This window comes from Panthera pardus, unplaced genomic scaffold (genome assembly GCF_024362965.1).
Source record: "Panthera pardus isolate Hobbes unplaced genomic scaffold, ASM2436296v1 HiC_scaffold_16, whole genome shotgun sequence".
In the NCBI taxonomy this organism is placed as follows: Eukaryota; Metazoa; Chordata; class Mammalia; order Carnivora; family Felidae; genus Panthera; species Panthera pardus.
The window spans coordinates 135,676,478-135,700,002 of record NW_026526721.1 but is presented as its reverse complement, the minus strand read 5'-3'; the positions used below and the strand labels follow the sequence as shown (position 1 = coordinate 135,700,002).

At 39.4% G+C, this 23,525-nt stretch overlaps 2 protein-coding genes across 5 annotated transcripts in view; one reads left to right on the top strand and one right to left on the bottom strand.

Annotated features, from left to right (window-relative positions):
- Nucleotides 1-11,375, bottom strand: part of RAB5A (RAB5A, member RAS oncogene family) — a 29,754-nt gene extending 18,379 nt beyond the window's left edge. The window contains exons 1-2 of one of the 3 annotated variants that reach the window (XM_019435353.2): nt 11,094-11,375; nt 7,880-8,136 (exon numbers count right to left, since the gene is read on the bottom strand). In XM_019435353.2, the coding sequence (XP_019290898.1) occupies nt 7,880-8,042 (163 nt within the window). In that variant the 5' untranslated portion in view covers nt 8,043-8,136; nt 11,094-11,375. Of the gene's footprint in view, nt 1-7,879; nt 8,137-10,578; nt 10,604-11,093 lie in introns of those variants that run through there. The other 2 variants (XM_019435361.2, XM_019435369.2) reach the window with 2 other exon arrangements.
- Nucleotides 11,376-15,406: 4,031 nt separating this feature from the next.
- Nucleotides 15,407-23,525, top strand: part of EFHB (EF-hand domain family member B) — a 49,499-nt gene continuing 41,380 nt past the window's right edge. Inside the window, exon 1 of one of the 2 annotated variants that reach the window (XM_053903842.1) lies at nt 15,407-17,163. In XM_053903842.1, coding sequence (XP_053759817.1) covers nt 16,255-17,163 — 909 coding nt within the window. In that variant the 5' untranslated portion in view covers nt 15,407-16,254. The remainder of the gene's footprint in view (nt 17,164-23,525) is intronic. The other variant, XM_053903841.1, reaches the window with a different exon arrangement.

Sequence of the window (23,525 nt, the reverse complement as noted above, 5' to 3'; positions counted from 1 at the left end):
GAAACTCAAGACAGGTGGTAAGGCCCACATGTAGGTGTTCTGGCTGAGGCTCCAACCAATAGCTAGCAGCAGTTGAGATTGAGTCTATCTAGCCCCAGCACTGATAGCAACCCATGAGTGATCAGAAAACCATCTACAAAGCCCACTCGATTCCCAGAACCATGAGAGGATGAAATGATTTTGCTCTAAATCATCAAGTTTTGTGGTTGTTTCTAAGAAAAAAAAAAAAAATCATGTGAATATTAAAGTGAAAAATATAAGCTACATTATAGTAGCCCTGATATGTTTCAAATTGTATTAAATGGGGAAGAGATTATATAGATTAAAAGTAATAGTAACTTCCCAAGGGCATATAACAAATTTACATTGTCTTGGGTGGGGGATGGAGAGAACCCAGTGGGTTAGGAGAATATAGGAAAGAGAATTTTTAGTGTAACCTCATATAACCGTATTAAGGTCCTCGTAAAATGCTGAGAAATGCTAAAGGTACCCAATAATTAATATAGTGACTTGAGTCCCATATCATCAGATTATCCTCTTCTTTTTGAGTCCAAAAGCACTTGCTATCCTCAAGGTTAGAAACCATGAATAACTGGTTCCTCATCCTGCTTCTACTTTCCACATCTGTATTACCTTGAAAAGAGGGTGAATGCTGTTTATCAACTTATTTCAAATATTGTTTTATAAAACTGGTGAAGCACTGAGGATATTCATTTCCAAAATCCAATATGTAGCTTCAGTAACACTTTCATCTTGAGAAATTTAATAATTTGCTAGCTAGTTCGTATTTATATCAAGCTAGCCAATGATCAAACTCCCAAAACCTCTTGAAATTATTTCCTATTGCTTTTCTCACTCTTACACATTCTTATTCTCTCCACCAAGAAGTCTGTAATAAAAAGCTCTCAATGATGACTCCAAATTAGCTTATCCTATGTTAAATTCAGTACGCATCACAAGATTGCATATAAGTAACAGCTGATTATTATAGTGTAAGATGCAAAAGGAGAAAAGAAACATTTTTCAAAAACAATGTTTTCTCTATTTTTATCAAGTCAGAATTCTTATTCTATTAACGAAGTTTTTAAAAAGCTGCCCATTCTCTCTCTCCCTCCCCTGCTTTCACTCTCTCTCTCTCAAAATAAATAAACCTTAAGTAAAAATAAATAAATAAAAATAAAGTTTCCCAACCCACCACATCAAATTATTCAAACCAAGTATCTTATGTGCCTCTGGTGTTTACCAAAGGTCAATTATCCACAAACCTTAAATGTTCAGAACAGAGTCAACAACAGAAAGGTAGCAAAAATAGTCCGAATGCAGCCAAAATAGATGTCATGAAGTCCAAGCACCAAAGTTTATGCAAATTTACATATTTCTTCAGTATGTAACTGAGAATATACTTCCTTTATATATACGTATGTATCCTTTTTTGGGATATATATATATATATATAATAAATAAAAAAGATCAGTCAGAAATTTAGACCTAATTTAAATAGTGGTATGTAATACCACTTTTCATACCTTATGTGTACTCAATCTGTCTCCCATCCTAAACTGTAAGATTTGATTTCTAGTACTTAGCACAATGTTAGGAGCTTGGTAAATTTGTTGAATAAATGAATTTTAAAGAAGTTTGACAATCTTACTTCCCAGTCTGTAAGAGAATAAAAGCAGCAAATTAATCAACAGAGGCTGTTCACTATAGTTAGAGCTAACTGGCAAAAACCATTCTACCAAATAGCTTTGAACACTTAAGCAGCACCAGAGGGCAATCAATGAATCAAGTAAGACAGGACAAAAACTGATGTTCAAAAACTCAAATTATGAAATAAATTTTAAGAGGAGGAAATGATTAAAATGTATTGATTATACTGTTTAATGTGGAAAGTACACACTAAAAAAAAAACCTGCTCTAGAAGAATTCTTACTTACAATCCTCTCCTTTTACAAATGTTCGAACAGGGCTCACAAAGTGTCCATAAAAGGTTGCCAAGACTAAAAACAAGATTACAGACTCCTAAGTGGCAGCAATGTTTAAATACTCCTGTATAACATTCTGAAGTAGGATACTAGAAAAAAATTACTGTTAATTCTATTAAAAAATCATTTTTTAGGACAAAGCTCGTATAAACTGATATAAAGTAGCCAATCTCTACCAACTTCTCTCAGTAATACAACCTATCTCAGATACTGAATACATACTTTCTAGAAGGAAATAGTACTATGCATAAATATTCTTTCACTTGAAACCAATGATTAACTTCCACAAATTTTAATTCTCACTGTATTAGAAAGAACAATGAACATTTCGAACACCATTTTTCTAATGAGTCAAAAACCATATGCTTATGGTCTGTCTCTATCTAGGTCTTCCGTCCTTTCTCAAAAGTACTTTTAATTGAGAGCAATGTGATGAAAAAAGATAAAGGTAATAAATGTAAGGGTTACAATTACAGACCTTTCTCAAGTCACAATGGGGTTAATCCTGATAAACCCATCACGTTGAGAATTTGGTAAAAATGAAAAATTCATTTAATACACCTAACCTACCTTTGCTCAAATGTACTCAGAACACTTATGCTAACCTTCATTTGGGCAAAATCATCTAACACAAAACCCATTTTATAATGAACGGTTGAATACCTCATGTAATTTTTTGAATACTGTACTAAACATGAAAAATGGAATGGCTGTTACCGGTACAGAATGGTTGTGACTGTATCGGTTATTTGCCCTTGTGATCACATGGCTGACTGGGTGCTAGAACTCACTGCCATTTCCAAGCATCACAAGAGTATTGTACCAAATACTGCCGGCTTGGAAGAAAATCAAAACTCAAAGTATGGTTTCTACTGTCTGTATTGCTTTTACACCATCATGAAGTTGAACTAAGTAGAACCACTGTAAACTGGGGATCATTTGTATACAAATCAGTCTTTCTGAAGGCTAACAAGTGAAGGGCAACAGTAGAAAGTTTACTACTACAGGAAGAATGTAAGTTATTCAGATTTAAATTTTCTGGCTGGCTTTTATTTCTTAGTTTAGGAGACAAGTTTAATATCTGAATACATTTAGTATTCTATTTAACAGTGTAATTTCCCCCTCTGAGAAGACTTCCACAAATAGCTTAGTTCATGTGGGTGGCATGCATTTAATGTAATATACACGACTAACTAGTTTTGTGAAAACCAATAAATGGAGAGGGAAAAATTAGTAAGAATTTACCAAGCAGAATTTTAAGAAACTTAGTTGTACATGCTTATACTATCCACTTGAATGAATCTGCAAAAAGTTCATTTTTAGGATGGCTCAAATTTAGTTAAGTACTTGCTTTTATAAAGTTTTTAAAGTCTTATTTGTTCCTATAAATTTTATCTTCCAGGGGTGCCTAGGTGGCTCAGTCAGTTAAGCATCCAACTTTGGCTCAGGTCATGATCTCACAGCTCATGAGTTAGAACCCAGCATCAGGCTTCGTGCTGACAGCACAAGAGCCTGGAGCCTGTTTAAGATTCTGTGTCTCCCTCTTTCTCTGCCCCTCCCCCACTTGCGCTGTCTCCTCCTCTCCCTCTCAAAAATAAACATTAAAAATTTAAAAAGTTTCATCTTCCAACAAAGGAAATCTAAACATAAAAAACTTATTACTGTCAAATCCTAAATCAAATGCCATGCACTATATGGAATAGTCATAATTCCAAAATAATGTCATGCTGTAGCAATATAACAATGATAAAAATGACTCAGCAAAAAGTAATGGTGATGGTAGTGGTAACACCTAACATTTAATAAGCATTGTACTCTGTATTACGCACTGTGCCAAGAAATTTATATGTACTTTCATTTAGCCCTTACTAAAAACTTTTCTAGTTAGATACATTATTTCCATTTCATGTGAGAGCTGAGTCTGACTTACCTATGATCAAGTAGCTAATATGTGCCATGTGCTGGAACTACAATTTAAAAAGGCACTTGTTTCTTTAATTAACTTAGTGTATACTCAGTCCTTGATTACTTTTGGCAATAAAGGAGAACAGCACTGGTACAGATAACTGAAAACTATACAAAGTCCCTTAGTAAAGAGAGACAAAGCAGAGCAACCCTGATGGGACAGAGAAGGGGCCATACTCTCTTAAAGGGCCAACCAGATTAACAGAGTTGAGGGAAGGGGTTCCCATACAAAGAGATACAAGTCATGTGTAATGTTACCAGGACACAATACTTGTAATCCTCAAACTGGAGTAGCTGAACAAACAACATGTTTTCAAAAACCCTACTCGAACTGCAGTTTAACAAAAAGCAATTATTCCAAAAACTTTAGTGTAAATGTAATACTGACTACTCAGAACACAAAAAGCAGTGGTTCTCAAACTTCAGTATGCAACAGAATCACCTGGGAGACTTGTTAACATTTAAGATTACTGGTCCCACTTCAGTGTTTTGGTTCAATATAGGACATAGGAATTTGCATTTTTAACAAGTTCCCAGGTAATGCAGATGCTTCTGGAATATGGAACATTCTGAGAACCAGCGTGCTAAACCAAACCTCAAAAATAACAGTTACCTGCAAGAGGAATGTTAATATTCTCCCGTACAGTTCTGTAACCTAAACTTGTCTGACATTCCTTTGATGATCAGTGCATTCAAAATTACACTCTGGTATCAAACATTTACCTTTCAAAAGAAAAGAAGAAGAGTTGAATGACTGCGTCTTATTTCATTGCATATTAAAAAAAAAAAAAGGTTTATTTACTTATTTTGGGAGTGGGCAGAGGGCGAGAGAGAATCCCAAGCATTCCCTGCAATGTCAGTGCAGAGCCTGACACAGGACTCAATCTCACAACCCTGGGATCATGATCTGAGCTGAAATCAAGAGGTGGACGCTGAACCCACTGAGCCACACAGATGCCCCTTCACTGCATATTTTAACCTTGCTCTGACTTACGTTGAAGATCCACTTGTTTATAAATAGCATTTAAACGTGTTTAAACAATATTTTTTTTTGACAGGAGTAACTCACTTGAAACCTTTAAAGTCTTAAAGTACTCAAGGTGTTAAGTGAAAGATGAACAGCCCTATCCAACAGATATTTACTGAGGAGATACTGAGGAAGACAACCATATGAACCAAATGCTCCTTGCTAACCTTCTGGGCTCTTTTTTTCCTTTTTAGAGAAAGAGAGGGAGAGACAGTGTGTGTGTGAGGGTGGGGGAAAGGGCAGTGGGAGCCTGACGCGGGGCTCGATTCCACGACTCTGGGATCGCGACCTGAGCTGAAATCAAGAGCTGGATGTTCAACCAACAGAGCCACCCAGGCGCCCCTGGGTTTGCCTTAAACAATAAGAACATAAATGTCCTGCAGACTTTAAATCCCTACAAATAAGCTAGAACTCCCCGAAGTATTAAACCCAACACCTAACTACTTAACTTTATTATGAGTGCTATAGGGCAAAGGGGCAATTGTATAGGATGCAGTGAGACAACACTGATTCTTAAATCGAGCTATCATGTTTAGAACTGCATAAACTACCCTGATATTCTTGATGAAGGTAAGGCTCTAGAATACACAAACTCAAGAGAATAGCATATGATTTCAAACATGAAAATTTTAAGTTAGCTCTTCAGACCATACCTAATGTTAGTAGATATAAACCATCAAAAAATAAAATGCAAACATTTGGCTAAGTTCATTTGTTAGGTAAGTCTTACCACACATCAGCCAAAACAAAAATATATATTACTTACAAGTTATGGACTTGGGGTGTTGATAACTAAATAGCTCAAATCATGAAATCCTTAAAACTGAATACTAGTATTGTCCCTAAGGGCGAAGAGCTGTTATCAAAGAGCATAAAATAGCACTCACTATTAAAACATATCTAATCAATGTCTTAAACCTTAAGCTTACACTATGTCAACTATGTCTCAAAACAAAAACAAAAACCCAGTGCTCACAGCTATAATCATAATGGCACTGTCAGACTTCCTAAAAATTGGTCGTCTATAACATAAACTGTCCAACAACCATTAACAGAGAAATTTGGATATAAATCCCTTCTAAAGTTGGTTTTAAAAGTCAATTTGCACAAGTAGAAAATATTAAGGAAGCTTTAGATAGAGGAACACTTGAAAAATCCATAAATGTAGATCACCTGATTTGTGTTAAATGGAAATGCAGATTACATATACGCATACGACATTTATCAGATCTGTATATTTACAACACACTGACAGGGTTCCATTTTTCTTACAAACATCCTTCTTTAAATATCATTACGACAAAGTACATTTGGATGACCATAATATCCAAAACAAAAACAAAGATTCTAGTCTTACCCTCCTGAGGCTCTTGCAGTTACCCAGGAATTAAGTTCTTTACTATATAGTGCTTCAGTGTTGTTAATGGACAATGCACTGTGAAGAGGGGGAGGGTGGCACAGAGCCAGTCCCAAACCTATCTGGCCCAGGTATTTAGCCTAGAATGCATATGAACTTTGGGAAATGCTGCCACTGACAATTACTTGACAAGCGATACTACCCTGAGAGATATTTCATTCCGGAACCAAATGTGTGTGCGTGTGTAAATGTTCTAACAAAAAAATCACAAAGAATGTATATTGTCCATTACATTTTTAACTCAAAAGCTCAATGATGTGGACTACATTTTTGAAGGTCACCCATTATAAAAAACATAAAACACTGAAACAATAGAACACTGTGTAACTTGATATATACACAAATGAAAGAAGATGACAAACACCACATTGCTAAATCTATTAAAGTGGAAATACCACCTATGTACTGTATTTTCTGTACGCAGGGAAGTCAGGAGGTAGTACAGTTTTACAAACTATTTCATTAGAAAGGTCTGAACTATGAATAAAATTATCAAGTGTACCTGAGAACATACACTAAATGCACAACATAAAGTTATATTCCTAAAACACAGATCTAAAGTTGCTACATATTAGCTGGGTCACAGATTTCAAAAGTTTGACTTTTTATACCTATGGGGTTAAAATCTATTTACGTATACCTTTAAAAATATAGTACTGCTTAATTACACACACCTTGCAAAATATTGTGAATCTTAAAGCTGTGTGGTTCCTCTGACATTACCTAATTCAAAAGCTTCATTTGACAGATGAAACTGAGGCACCGAAAAAAGTTTTGCTCCAATGCTATATAGCTGTGAATCTGATTAATTCAATCACCAATTTCCTGTCTTTATCCACACCACTGCACTATTAGTTGTCTCCTCTTTGTCCTGCCTCTTACCTTCCCCTCATCCCATCTCAACCCTACCAAAACCATTGTATTCATGGCTTACTCTATCTCTTCCTCATCTTTGATCTTTCTCTCCAGGTCCCATTTCCCTTTCATGTCCCTTTCCATTGACCACTGACTTTTTCTCTTCAAGTTTAATAAAATTTAATTAATTTTACTAATCAGTGTTAATATACAAATAGTCTAGTTATTTAGAATTAGGATTTTAAGGTTAACCTTCACTATTTATTATTTTCATTATTCATTCTAAAGCCAATATTATTCAGCACAAACGTATTAATTCAAAGAAGCTTCTAATCATTATCAAGAAACAGGTATCAGATCAAATTTAATTACTTGGGACACTGACTCTGTTCATGCTTGTATCTGTAAGTCCAGCTTTTACACAATCATCTTGGGGATAACCAGGAAATCAAAATGTAGAAAGATACCACCTAAACAAAAATCAAGATAAGTTTTAAAGCTTAAGGTCTGCTGAACGGTTTTCTTCACTGTGTGACCTATTTAGGTATTCATCATCACACAACTGGAACTGCAAAATCTTTTTTGCCAATGTATGATTCAATTAAATGAAGGGAAAAAAGAAAATCTCACCCCCTATGGTACTCTCTTGAAATTCATGAAACTGGCCCTTCACAAAACGAAGCACTAGGCTTGATTTGCCAACAGCAGACTCTCCCAGAAGTACTAGTTTGAACTGGCATATTTTATTTCCAGTATTTGGCCCGTTGGGTCTTGTTGCTCCTCGATTAGCCATGTCCAAATTTGAAAGAAGTCCCTAATTTCAGTCTTTTAAATGAACTTCCAGGATGCAAGGTGTCAAATTTTTTTCTTTCTGGATGTAGAGAAACCTGTAAAGAAACAAATATTGTATTATTAAATACACAAATCAGTAAACAAATCTAATGTTAATCACTTCAGTAATTTTGCCTATCACATATAATAATTGTAACCTCTACAGGACACCGATTCCCATGTATTTAAATTCACTACCTTTGTACTGAAATAATGTAAAAGTATGAGACTTAAGCCTAAAATCCTGCTATAATTTTCAGATCAAAAAAAATTTAAAGCTAATCTTTATTTAAGACTCAACTTTGTACCAGGTAGTTAAGTACTTAACATAGTCATTCAACAATCCTATAGACTGTTACAATCCTTAAAAATGAGGAAACAGGCACAGAGAGGTTAAGTAACTTGACTGAGGTCACATAGTTACTGTGACAGAGCCATGACAGAGCCACAACATAGCTGTGTTTCAAACCCAGTCAACCTGAGAGGTGACTTAAGAGTTCAGGTTTTGGAGCCAGACTAGATGGGTTAAAACAGTTTTGGGGAAAATTCAGTTCATAAATGGGAAATTCTTACAACAGATCCTAGAACATAGTAAGAACTCAACAAATGTTGGCTATTATTATTTGAAGGCCCCTATTAAATTGTACAGTTTTTGATTAATGGTAATGTCAAAGCAACAAATATTTTGTGTATCTAGTAGCTAAAAGACTTAAAACTGTTTCCTCATGTGCTCAAATACATCATACATGGAAGTGTTAACAGTGGTTTTCTATGTGGTTAGGTTATTGGTGTCTTATTTACTTACACTTTTCTGTAGTTTTGGGGCTAATAATTAAGTCATTATTTTCCATTTAACACATTTAGAAAAAACTGGCCTAAATGGCAACTTCTATCTGTTTTCTTAATACCTACTGCTAATTTTCAATCTGAAAGGAATAAGGGAACATTAAAAAGGACTCTCTTCCAATCTACTCAAAAATCACAGTTTTCTTATCTTTAGTCAAAATCTGATTATGTGCTTACTAGTAATACTAAACCTGATGATTCCTCCCCCTAAAAATCACTGTTATATTTCATTTAGGTACCTCATATAAGAAATTTGCTTTCCCCATGAAATGAGGTTATATAAAACTCCCTCTCGACAATGGATTAATAAATACCAATGAGACCTTATATTTGACACAATAAAATCACCACTGCCTTATCTCAACAGCAGCTTTGCAGAGTTCTTTTAGTAACACATACTGAACTATTTAAACGTGAAATGGTAGGTCTAAGTTGTTTCTAAACAGTAGGGATATAAATAAAACACTACTGGCCATAGATAATTTAAAGCAGGTGATGGGTTCATTCTACTATTCTCCCCCTCTTTTGTGGACTTTAACATTTTTCTGTAATAAAAAAATGCCCCAATCTCCACACTGACTCCCCACCACATTAAAAAATATTGGATTTGGTGATGTAATCTTGACTGGGTATACTGAACTCTCCATTTCCAAAATACCTAACTTACATAGCTGCTGCAGAATTAAATGAGAGAATAGACGTTAAAAAAAAAAAAAGTCTCTAATACAGTGGCCAACACATAACAGGGACTGAAAAATGGCAATTAGAGTGGCTCTCTGATAAAATAAACAGACCATCATGCAGACTAAACATGTGAACACACCTTTAGATATTTCAACACCAATTGAAATATTTCCCAGTTGTCTCACTACCCACAAAACAGCAAATTGAAATACTCGTCAGGGACAACATGCTCCAAATTTTCAGGGCCCAAAATTTCAGGGAAAACATGAGACTCCCATTAAAAAAATTTTTTTTGCTGTGCCTTTTAAGGGTTAAAGCTGGTTGGAACAGAGCTCTCTCCAACACTCTAGAGCAGGAAATAAATGTATAAAGTTAGCACAGTAAGGTTAAAAATCATGGGCATTCATTTTTATTCGCTACAGAAACTTTTGTTTTGCAAAACGAAGATTCTGCATAAAATGCATTTTAAAATCTTTTGAGAACAACCGGTATCCTATGAAGTCCTCTAGGAGCTCGTTAATAAAGATAGCATCAATAACAGCAGCTAACATTTACCAGACCCTTATTTTGTGCCAACCATTATTCCATGAATTTTGCTTACGGCAACCCTAGGAGCTCATGTTATCCCAATTTTGCATTAAAAATAAAGTTTCTGAGCTCTCTTGACTTACAACAGGGCGGTCCACGTTTCTTTTTTTTAACCAGTTATCTGAAAGGCATCCGAATCAGCATTGAGACCAAACCCCAACTATGTGAATTGCGACGTTTAGAGCTTACAGTCTGAAAATCTCCCGGGGGTAACCAGCTCCCAGGGAGGAGAACAGCAGACAGGTTTAATAAGGTCTCTACCCACTGTGCGTGTGCAGCGGCCCAGCCGTCTTGAGTTCTTTTAAGCTGCGGTTCACCACCTTTCTTAGACCAGACAGTCCCTAGGCATAGCATGTGGACGCGCCTCCTCCCTCCATTACCCGTCTTTGGAAGTCGCAGGTAGGCGGAGCTCCCCCCCATTCACACCTGCTGTAGGCCCCGGTTCCTCCTTGGAGAGTACCTGAGTAACTGATACCAAACTCCCAACGGCCTGAACAAGCAGGACCCGCCAGGCCCCTTGGCCCTCTTTCCCATCCTGCTTCCCCCAACCTGGCCTGGCTCGGGCTGGGACCACCCCCTCCGGGACTGCCAGGACCGGGGCCAGACGGAACCGCGGCCTCCGGCACTCTTTCACGGCGCCATCTTGAGAAGGGAAGAGGGTGACACCCGTCGCTCCCTCAGCCAGTCTGCAAATCCTGGTCTCCAGAGCTGTTTGGGGAATGAATCACCAGGGCCGGCAGGACGGAGACGCCAGGCTCGATAGCTCTGGGTACTGGCGCCGGGCGGGGAAGAATGGGCGGGGGACTCCGTGCCGGCAGGGCCGCGGAGAGACCGAGGACAGCGAATAACCTGGGGTCCCGGCCGGCGCCGGGCAGGGGAGGGACGGTCTGGTTACCTGAGACCGCAGCACGCGGAGCCGCGGGGCTGAAGCCTCCCAGCAGCAGGTCCCAGGCGTGGCCCGAGGAGAGGGTGAGGCTGTGGCTTAGACGGCGGCGGCGCGTCTCCTCCTCAGGCCGCTCCCCTCAGACTGGACGGTGCCGGGATCGTGCCGTGGTGCCGCCCCCGTCCGGCTCCGTCTCCGCCTCTCTCCGCTCCGCCTTCCTCTTTTCCTTTCTCCTCCTCCGCCACCGCCGGCGCTCGAGTTCCGACTAATTCTTCCTCCTCCTCCCTCCTCTGCCTCCTCCCCTCAGACCAGCCGGCGGCTCCGTCGCGAACCAAAACACAAACACTCAAGTCCCAGCGCGGGAGCCACTTCCGCCGCCGGGCGCCGGCCTCGCCGCCACGTCCCTGCACGTAGCGAACTACGCCTCTTCGTCACTTCCGCCGTCGCCAGTGCGCTCTCTCCGTCTGCTCCCCCGCCCCTTGTCGAAGCCCTGGCGGCCGGGCCTGGTTTTCGGGGCCGGGGGGGGGGGGGGGGGTGGGCCGTGTCACGTGACCTCGGCGAGAGGCCGTGTCGGATTCAGCCACCTCCCACCTCCCTCCCACATCCCAGGCAAGCACGGCCCCGCCCTTGTCGGCGCCATTGTTATCTCCGTGGCGGTCTCGGTCTCCCGGCGGCCGGCGTGGGGGTGGGGGTGGGGGTGGGGGTGGGGGTGGGGGGGGTTACTTATTTACTCCCTGGCTTTCGGGGAAGCGTGAGAAAACTGGGGTTTGTTGCTCCCCGCCATGGGGGGCGGCGAAGTTCCCGCTGAATATTTGCACACAGTCCCAGTTATTCTACCCTGCGACACCCCAACCCTGGCAACTTGGCTAAGGGGAATGGGGGGGGGGTGTACTTTTCTAGCACGTGAGAGCCCCCGAACATGTCCTGCGGGGGGGGGGGGGGAATGGATGTGTTGTAAAGGTGTGGTTATTTACCCAGGGAAGAGGATTAGACCCCGTACCAAAAGTTGTCTCTAGGCGAGGAAATCTTAATAACTTGTTTTTGTTCATTCAGTGTACCTATTTTTGATGGTGGTGGTGGGGAGCAAATCTTAAAATGGTAGCTCGCTTTTATTCGGGGCTTTCCTTTGCGAATTACTGTACGAAACGCTTTAGAGGAGTTTTTCCATTTTACTCTTATACTAGAAGGTTTCACTCTGAAACTAATATCTGAAACTAAATGCCTTCCTACATTAGAATATTAACTCCCCAAAGTGGTCCTCAACGCTGTCTCGCATAGTGCCTGCCAGCTCAGAATCTTCAGTCTTAAGTGTGGAATTAATGAATGAGGCGCGCCTTTTTAAAAGGTAAAGAATATGAGGCAGAGAGATTGTGTAACTTGTCCAAAATCCCCACTGAGCTGGTGATGAATTGTATTCTAACCTGAAGGCTGGCTCCACAGCCTGAGTTTAAGCAGGATTCCAGTACAACTTAAGACTTTCGTTACCATCCACTGCAGACCTACATACACACCTTGCTTTGTTAAAGTTCATAGAGTAGTTTCTGGCCAGGTATCTGAAACAAAACAAAATTCATTCTGTAATTTGGTGGAATGTTAAATTGACTTTCCCTCAGGATAAGGACTACTTTTCAGTTTGCAGTTTGCCATTTATAAGCTTCATTTTGAGAACATCGGTATTGATTGTCTAGGATGTGTACTAGGGAAGGTATCCTGAGGCTTCTCAGTCAACGTTATGCAATGAAGATGATTTGAATCCTTGAACAGCCAGTCTTCTAGATCAACTCCCCAGTTACTAACCAGAAGAGCATATATGTGTCATACCTGAATGGTATCTGAGGCACTTCATCCCAAGAGGTTGTTCCAATATAGTGTGTTAGTCACGTTAATACCTCTTGGACAATCCAAGGAAGAATCAGGAAATAGGATATGTCACAGCAGTTTTGACATGCCAACAGTATGTAAACCAAACCTATTCCACCCCAAACCTGCTTCTGCTTTGTTGACTGGTATTAACAGCCTCCCAGTCACCTGAACATGAAAGGCCAGAATCATCTTCACTCTTCCTGTTTTCCCTCATAAACCATTGTCCATTCTAATACCAAAAATTCTCTAATCCCCAAATCTGTGATCTAATCCCAACACCCAGGCTGTGGTAGTATTAATATAAACAGGAATTAATGCACACACCTGTCTTCAATCATTCTGTACGCTTCAGCCAGTCATTCTCAGAAATGCCCAAGGATATCTCATTTGCAAAATAGAGTCCAAACTTCTGTAGTCCTGTCCCACATTTCTTTCATTCTGTTTCTATGGTCTCCCTCTCCCCAAACACTTGCTTTGGATCCTAATCACACGGGTCTATTCTGTTCCCAGAATGTTGTTGGTATGTTATCATCTTGGCATTTTTGATCATTTTGTTCTCTCCCTCCCAGAACACTGTTACCACCCATCACTGCAGGTTTCACTTTGGCCAGGACACCAACTCCTCTGGATGGCATCTGAAGATACAGTGGACCCTTGAACAATGCAGGGGTTAGGGGCACCGACCCCACACAATTGAAAGTCTGCATGTAATGTTTGGCTCCCCCAAAACTTGAGTACTAATAACCCAGTATTGACCAGAAGCCTTACCAATAACATGTTGGGTGTTAAATGTATTACATACTGCACTCTTACAATAATACCTTTCACTTAATTTTTTTGGTATTTCTAGGCTATGCCATTGCAAATTTTTTCAAAATTTTGCAGATCTCCAAAAAAATTTCTGATATATTTATTAAAAAAAAATCTGTGTATAAATGAATTCACACAGTTCAAATCTGTGTTGTTCAAGGGTTAACTGTACTTTTACTGGATTTAGTTATTTTTTTCCTGTAGTTTCACGCTACTTCACTTTACTCTCTGTAGTGGTTCTAATACCTATCTGCCTTATTTTACAGTGCCTACACTTTTCTCCTCAGGTTTTTGTTCCCATTAGGGAAGCTAAAATCTCATTAGGATTTTAAAGTTCTAAAGGACCAAGACTGTTATTTATTCATCATTTCAATTCCTCACAAAGCATCTTTGAGATAACAAGGGCCTCAAAAATATTTGTGAACCTAATTATATTTAGAGTGGTGAGCATTTGATTGGAGAAGACCTCACAAATAACACAGGGATGTGGAAATTTATAAATTGCTAGGAACTCCCCATTTCATTGTTCTAGGATATTGCTTCCTCATTTATTTTCTTCTACCAATTTGGTCTTTTAATTCACCTCCTTCATGAATACATTCCACAATATTTTGTAGTTTAGTCATAATGTTTGTCTTAAAGAGTACTGTGCCAGTGGCTAAGCACTTTTAAGATCTGCTGCCAGAGACTGAAATGCCACAGTAAAGCTTTTCTCTTGCTGCTGCCACTCACAATATGCCTGTTTTTTTCCTAGCCCCAGTTAACTGAGGAGGACTGACAAGTGCATATATTTTAGTGTCAAATGTGGAGTCCTACTAATTGACAGATTTTGTTAAGGAAGCTACAAAGTGGACAGACCCTAAATAAAGTTATAGACTTGAACACAGCCCTTAGTGCTTCCTTTGCTCTCAAATCTATAAACAGCCACTCACAAATTCCCAGCACTTTATGTCTCTCTGTCACCCCTGGCACTCTTACCCTATATATTCTACCTTCTCTTCCAGGACGTCTTTCTTCCATTGTGTAGTTGAAGAATGAATCATAGATAGTAATGACTGGTAACATTTTGTTTTAACTGGGACTACCTGGAGGCAAACCTAAAGGTAATTCTAACATAAGGAAACGTGGGCATGATGGCAAGGCAATGAGAAAAAAATTATGAGAACTTGAGCTAGTCATGTTTAAAAAGTTTGTGTCTTTGCCCGGCTAAATGCAAGCCTCGGTTCAATTGTCATTTAACTAAGGAACTTCTAAGCCCGCCAATTCTAAAGTAGCATCTCTTTATATCAAAGTATTGTTTTCTTTGTAACGTTTATCACTATGTGAAATGATCTTAACTATTGGTTTACTTGATGGTTATTTATCCCCACTAGAATATAAATTCCAAGAGAGAGGTATTGGCTTATATTTCACTATATTCCCATCATAGACACAAAGTAGGTACTCAATAGTTATTTGTAAAAATGAAAGAATTGAATGAACGCTTATACATACAGACATCCCTTCATTTACATGCTTTCAAGTCATTTAAAGTGCTTGAGGGAGAAGAATATTTATATTAACTATATGAAAATTACAGTACACAATTTGTTCAAATGTGAAATGTCTCTTAAGCATTTGTTTTTTTTTTAGTTTTTCATTTACAAGTTTTTCATAGTTTCTAAAAGACTGGAATCCTATAAATTCCATTCAGATTCTAAGCAAGGTGCTCTGTATCCCCTGTATGTGTAAAACATGACAAATATTTACTAAATACACTTTCATTAAAACCTGACAAAGTTGTAGCCCCAATTTAAAGAAAATCTCATGCTTACATATCCAGATTTTGAGTTGCACAATATTTTAAGAAGTTGATATGCATTATTGTATAACACCCCTCAAACTTTAACATATTTAAATACTATTTAAAGCCTATTTATTAAAATGTAAATGTTCTCAAAGACTTTAAGTAGTTTCTGTAACACAGGTACCAAATAACTTCACAGAATTTAAAGTAGTTCTTTAGGCTGAAAGAACTACGTGCACTGTGCTTGTACATGCACAAGGAAGGACCTAAATTAATGGTCACAACCAGAGAAGTGGTTGCTTTTATCCTGATTGCCATAAAATTAGTAGGCCAATGGCCAGGAGGAGGAAGCCCACGGTTGAACCCATCCTGAGGGGACTGCTTTGCTAGACAAACCGAAGAGAAGTTAGTGAACATTTTCTCCAGTGCCCAAAACCACATCCTCCTTGTTTTCTTGCCCTCCAGATTTGGTCAAGAAGGAGGAAAAGAGAGGAGAGAGGGAGGGAAGGAGAAAAAGAAGAAGGGGAAGAGAGAGAGGGAGAGAAACTGACTGGAGAAAGTCGGGGAGAAATGGGCGGGATCCTGCCCCGAGAAACAGTAGCGCGTTAAGCCACGCCCCTGTTTCCTAGGTAACCGGGTAAACAGACCTTAGTCTCCTTTCTGCTAGGTGTTATTTCGTAGGCAGGAAGCTGTGGGCAGGGAGTCCGAGTTGAGATGTGTTCTTTCGTGAGAGTGGGGTCCCCCAAAGGTTTGGGGCACCCCAAGGGATTAGGAACTTTCCTTGAGCCAGGTATAGACTTCCCCTTTGAGATGAGTGCTGTTCGAGGAATGGGGGTGTCTGAGAGGAAATCTCCCCAGAGCATAGAGGTTGGGCTCACTCATGAAGGGAAGGATGATTTAGGAGAGAGGGGGGTCGTCATGGGAACAAAATCTCCCACAGAGTTAGGGTTGAGAGTGGGATTAAGAAAAGAAGATTCCTCATGTAGGGAGAACCTCTTGGTTAGTAATAAATTTGAGAGGAATGCATCACCAGAAACAAAATCTCTGTTGAGCAAGGAGCTTGAAATGAAATTAAAAAGGCAGAATACGCCTAGGACCCTCACGGAGAGGAGTAATTTAGGAGTCTATGGGGTCTCAGCCTCACGGGAAACAAAACCTCTGGGTATGGTGCCAGGAGGAGGGGGTTTAGAAAATGAGTGTCTTCTGGCAGGGTGTTCCGGAAGGATAATACAGCCTCCCTTAGGCATGGTAGGCGAAAGTCCGCAGGCTCTAGGGAGCAGGAGAGGCTCTGCAGCTGGTTCCCCTAAAGTGTTAGGGGCTTCAGTAGGGAAACAGCCTGCTTTGGATATGGATCCTAGACAGGAACTGGGAAGAGGTACCTGTGTGGTAATGGAGCCCAGTGCAGAGATGAAGCCTCCTGCAGTGGTAGACACTGGTCTAGAAGAGCCAGATGAAACAGGCCCCCAAATGGGCTTGGTGATAGAACCTTCTGAGTGCCAGTTTGCCCAACAACCGGAAGAGAGAAAAGAGACTGAAAACAATGAACCTGGAGTAGAACCTCCAGATTGCATCAGACCTATATACTCTGGGAAATTTTTTGATCGGATGCCTTGCTGGCCAAGTGTAAGTTTTTTTCTAGTTCTTTTCCTAGGAACTGTGGAATGTCCTGTCTTTACCAGGATGACAAACTGATGAGACTTGTTTGGGTTCGTGGAGTCAAACTGCAAAGATTTCATTGGGATTCTGATATCCCTTGTCCTGTTGGATTCTTTCCAGCTTTCACTTTGATCTCCTCTCATGCTCTGCCTCTCTTCCTAGATGTCAGCTTTGTTTTCTGTGCACACCAGTGATTCCTCTTGATTTCTCCTGCCTTTCTCCTTTGACTTTCATTCTATTTCTCAATCTGCATTTTCTCAGCCCTTTCACTGAGATACATGTTGTATCCTCTTAGTCATGTAATGAAGGGAAAGAAAAACACATTTTCTCCTATTCATTATTTATTCTGTGAGTTATTCATTCTTTCAGCAAAGACTTGTGGTGGCCATTTTGCTGGATGCAGGAAAATATAAAAAATACATGATCTCTACAATCTACATTTAGGCACTCATTTCAATGTTGGAGACAGCTAACAAGTATTATATAGATGTCCAAATGAATGCAAAACAAATGTGATTCTTCCTTAATAGAGATATACTCTAAGCACAGAGTTCTGTGGAGAAGTTGGACAGCTCTGAAGGAGATGGGAAATACTTTGCCTAGCAAGTAATATTTGAGCAAATTTAGACATATCAGATGGAAAACAAGGTTGGAGCATTTTTGGCAAAGAAAGGCATAAAGCATGACCAAAGTTTCTTGTGTTTGGGAAATATAAGCAATTCTTTTTATCCAGCATGGTGTTGAGAGATACAGATGAAAAAGAAATATGTGGATGGGGGTGCCTGGGTGGCTTAGTCGGTTAAGCATCCGATGTCGGCTAAGGTCATGATCTCGCGGTTTGTGAGCTTGAGCTCCATGTAGGGCTCAGTGCTGACAGAGCCTGCAGTCTGCTTCTGATTCTGTGTCTCCTCTCTGCTCGCACTCTGTCTCTCTTTCTCTCTCAAAAATAAATAAACAACAACAACAAAAGAAATATGTGGACAAAATCTAAATGTCCAGAATGCAGGGGTAAAACATATGGATACAAAACAATGGTGGATAAAATTTGTCTTTTGGAAAGATAATTCTGACATCAGTAGTAATGATGAACTGGAAGGGGGAGATAATGGATGACAGGAAACAGAAGGCTTTATCAAAGTAATTATGGACTGAAATTAATGTAGAGTTAGAATAGAGAGGAGAGTGCAGGTTTGAAAGCTTTTTAGGAGATGATATTGTTAAGAATTGCTATCCATTTGTTCATCTATGTGGTGAAAGACAGGAAAGTTGATGCATGACTTTAAAGTTTCTGGTTTCTGGTTGATCTCTTCTGGTTTGGTGGCAAATGAGTGTCTGGTTTTGGCCGTCCTGAGTTTGAAATATCTACAAGTATCAGATGAAGAAGCCAGGGAGCCCATTGGTAATGTGAGACAGTTGGAGCCATGAGTAGCATAGAAGTGTCTAGGTAAGAACCTTGGGAAACACATTAATGTGGTGGTCAGAGAAAGAAATATGAATTGGGTGAGCTTTTGAGAAGGACTTTTACCTTATTTATTGTGCAGCTTCATGGCATATCACAATGCCTGGCTTATGGTGATCATTTGGTAAATCTACGATAAATGGAAGGAAGGCTGGATTCATAAATGGGAGAATGGACAGTTAGAGAAGAAAGAGGTGAGTCTGAGAGGGTGGTATTGAGTTACATAAAAAAAGCATCCTTGAGATATTCTGAGAATAAAAGACTCCACACACTGAGATTTGACAATACAATTCTGCTGAAGTGGTCACGGGGATTCTGCAGATTTTCTTCTGCAACTGCAGACTTTTTTGTTCCCCTTGGGATTCAGGGTGTTCTTTTGTCTTTGACCCACTTTGCTTTCTGGTTCCATTATTGGATTTCCCCAGCCAAGCGCTTTCACTTGACCACACCTACTTCTCCTTTCTGGATTGGTTCTACAGTCTATGGCTTCAGACCTGATCTCAGACACAGGCTACCAGCTTTCGGTTTCCAACAGAGGCAATTCTAAAACCTGTGCCTCCTCCTCCTCTCACATCCTTTCTAAGTGTGATAGGACAGTGAAGAGAATTTCAAGGAGAAAGTGACTAGAAGTGTTAAAACACCTGTGATTGGGTAAATAGGATATACATTAATTAGTTTTGAATGTTAAGGAAATTAACAACATTGTTAGACTGGCATAACGGAAAGAGAATTTAGATTCCAATATACCGAAGAGTGAATGGGAAATTCAAATTGAAGAAAGTTATTGTGAATTTTTTTTTTTCCTTAAGAAGTGTGACAGTGAAGAGAGTAAAGATTACAGTTAGGAATCTATTTATTTAGTGAATCATTAGAGGAGTTTGAGGTAACAGAAAAGAGATAATGGATGGAACCAGGTCCTAGATAAACAGGAGGGAGTGGAATTAGAATATAGGCAAGAGAAGAGATTAGCATGAATTAGAAATAGTATTTTTTAATATTAAAATATGCATTTTTACTGTAAAACAAAAATAATATCATAGAAAGTTTAGAAAATGGGAATGAAAACACTCAGAATCTTATCTCCCTAATACAATGCCTACTAGCACTCTGCTGCATTCACGTTAATGTTTATTAGCAGCTTACCATATCAACATCACAGCTCATGGAGCTTTGCAGGTATTAACTCATTTGCTGTCACAACAACTCTATGAGACAGCTGCTATTATTTTTTAAAATTTATTTATTTAAATTCAAGTTAGTTAAATACGGTGTAGTATTGGTTTCAGGAGTAAAACCTAGTGATTCATCACTTACGTATAACACCCAGTGCTCATCCCAACAAGTGCCCTCCTTAATGCCCATCACCCATTTAGCACATCCCCCACTGACCTCCCCTCCACCAACGCTCAGTTGCTTCTCTTTATTTAAGAGTCTCTTATGGTTTGCCTCCCCCCTTTCTTATCTTATTTTTCTTTCTCTTCCCCTATGTTCACCTGTTTTGTTTCTTAAATTCCACATATGAGGGAAATCATATGATATTTGTCTTTCTCTGACTGACTTATTTCACAGCATAATACACTCTAGCTCTATCCATGTTGCAAATGGCAAGACTTCATTCTCTGATTGCCGAGTACTGTTCCATATATACACCACATCTTATTTATCCATTTATCAGTTGATGGACATTTGAGCTCTTTCCATAATTTGGCTATTATTGAGAGTGCTGCTATAAACATTGGTGTGCATGTGCCCCGTCGAAGCAGCATTTTATATCCTTTGGATAAATACCCTGTAGTGGAATTGCTGGTTATAGAGTAGTTCTGTGTTTTTAAATGTTTGTTTATTCTTTTGAGAGAGAGTGACAGAGTGAGAGCAAGGGGCAGAGAGAGAGGGAGACGCAGAATCTGAAGCAGGCTCCAGGCTCTGAACTGTCAGCAAGAGCCCAACATAGGGCTTGGACTTGAAAACTGCGAGATCATGACCTTAGCTGAAGTCAGCCGCTTAACCAACTGAGCCGCCCAGGTGCCCCTAGAGTAGTTCTATGTCTAATTTTTGGAGGAACCTCCACACTATTTCCCAGAGTGGCTGCACCAGTTTGCATTCCCACCAACAGTGCAACAGTGTTCCCCTTTCTCCACACCCTTGCCAACATCTGTTGTTTCCTGAGTTAATTTTAGCCTTTCTGACAGATGTGAGGGGTATCTCATTGTGGTTTGGGTTTGTATTTCTCTGATAATGAGTGATGTTGAGCATCTTTTCCTGTGTCTCTTAGCCATCTGGATGTCTTCTTTGGAAAAAGGGACAGCTGCTATTATTAAATTCCGTTTTATAGGTGAGAAACTGAGGCAAATCAAGTAATTTGGCCAAAGTTATATTACTAGGAGGTGTTAGCCTCAGGATTTGAAGTCACAACTTCAGAGTCAAGAGTTTGTATCATTGACTATACGACATTTCTTGTGACACTTTTCTCCCAATGCATTTTAATGGAGTTGTTACACTAAACATAGTTTTTCTTGATTTTTCACTAATTATCATTTAATAATATTTCAGTGTTATTACAGAGACCTTCAAAGATCTCTTATTGATAAAAAAAATCAATATTGGGGCACCTGAGTGGCTCAGTCAGTTAAGCATCTGACTCTTGATTTTGGCTCATGATCTCGTAGTCATGAGATCGAGTCCCATATTGGGCTCTGTGCTGAATGTGGAACATGCCTGGGATTCTCTCTCTCCCTCTCTCTCTGCCCCTCCCTGCCCCCCTCCTTCAAAATAAATAAAATTAAAAAAATATATTTCTTTAAGCCAATATATGATTTTTTAGCTAATTCATTCTCTCTCTTGTTGGACATTAGATTTTTTTCCCCAGATTTTTCTGTTTTCTATGAAAGTAGTCTGTGAACATCTTTATATATCTTGGAATATTTCCTTAGGATAGAGTTATAGCAGAAGCCAACAAATGGATCTTTTTCTAGTTACTGTTGCCAAATCCCTTCCTAAAAGATTGTACCACTGAATTTTAAAAATTAATAATGGTTGGTAGGGCATTGTTTTAATTCACATTTATTGGTTATGTGATGAGATTGAAAATTGTTTCATATGTTTCTTTTCATTGTTTTTCTTTTTCTTTTTTTTTTTCCTTATTAGAGAGCATGGAGGAGAGGGACAGAGGGAGAGAGAAAGAGAATTACAAGCAGTCTCCACACTCAGTGTGGAGCCTGATGTGGGGCTTGATCCCATGACTTTGGGATCATGACCTGAGACAAAATCAAGAGTCAGAGGCTCAACCAACTAAGCCACCCCAGCACCCCTGTTTCATTGTTTTTCTTATTCTTATATCTGGTTATCTTGGTGAGCTCCTATTATCTTAATTGCTTATCATTATATAGGTTTGCCACTTGGGGTGCATCATGTTGAGCACAATCCAAGGAAATGTTGAAAGCAAAGAGCTTTTTATTGTTATAAGTAAGAAGACAGGGAGATAGCTTTCAAAGCACTGTCTCCCAGCATTTTGGAGGAGGGGGCATGGAGCTTGCATATGCACTTTTGGTTCAACTGCTCATGCCTAGCAGGTCAACATGCTAGTACATACATTGTATGTTCAAAAAAATGATGGGAAACTCTGCTCATAGGAGGAGAGCTTAGTATTCTAATGAGCTAAAGGTAACTTCAAGACACCTTGGGACCTCCTCTGTAGGTCCTTAATGCTTATTCAGCTTAAACTGGCTCAAGTAAGGGGTCACCAAGTGAGACACACCTGTCAAAGGGCTATTGGGTGAAACACCTAGTTGGGCATCTCCTTGGCTGGAACTGTTGGTTCTGTGAAGCAAAACCCATTCCTTCCCTGCTTTTGTCCCTTCCCGTCCTCCATTCTGTGATAGTTTTCAGTCCTCTTATTTAAGCAACTTCCCATTGCATCCTAGCTAACAATTATTTCTTTTGCATTTTCTAGGTAGGCATATTGATACTTTGCCTTTCCTTCTTCAGTATGTATACCTGCTATCTTTATTTTCTGTTTCTCTGTATTGCTTATGATCAATAGTACAATATTGAAAGTAAGGTCTCTTTTCAAAATTTAATGGGAAGAATTCCTGTGTTTCACTATCAGGTATTATTTTTGGTGGAGATTTCTGATATATGAAATTAAGGATATTTATATTCATTCCCAGTTTGCTCAAAATGTTTAAAAATCAGGAATAGAGTTTGAACCTTAAGAGCTTTCCCCCACATCTGTTGAAATACATATTTTCCAAATTGAAACCATTAATTTTCTAATAGCAAACCTTTATATTTTGAGCTAAACCCTACCCGGTTGTCATATATTATAATTATAACATATTCCTGGATGTATGGTAGTATTTTACTAGCATATTTGCATCTATGATCCCATGTAAGATCAGACACTAGTGTTTATTTTTGTGCCATTTTTCTCTGAGTTTGGTATGGGAGTAATGCTGGTATAAAAAGAATTCCTTCCACATTCCCATTCTTTATGCTTGCATCAGTTTATCCATTATGTGTATTACCTATTTCTTGGTAGGCTTGGTAGACTTCACATAGCTAAAAGAGGAAAGACAGGCGATCCCTCAACATTGTCACCAAGGAATAGAATGGTAATGTATTTGATGCTCCTGAGGTCATCCAATCTTACAGGAGGAAGGAAGTGCATTTGGGTGAGTTAAAACCCAGTGTCAAGCACATGGCTGTGAGGTGAGTTCAGATGGAAATCCCTATTGTGAAGAGCCTGCTAAAATCAATCCTTGAGGACAATTGCTTTGCATCAGGGTACATTCAGGGAATTGGGGAGCTCATCTCAATCAGAGCCATTTCCAGTTGGGGGAAGGGGAGTAAATACTTCTCAAGGTAAACACAC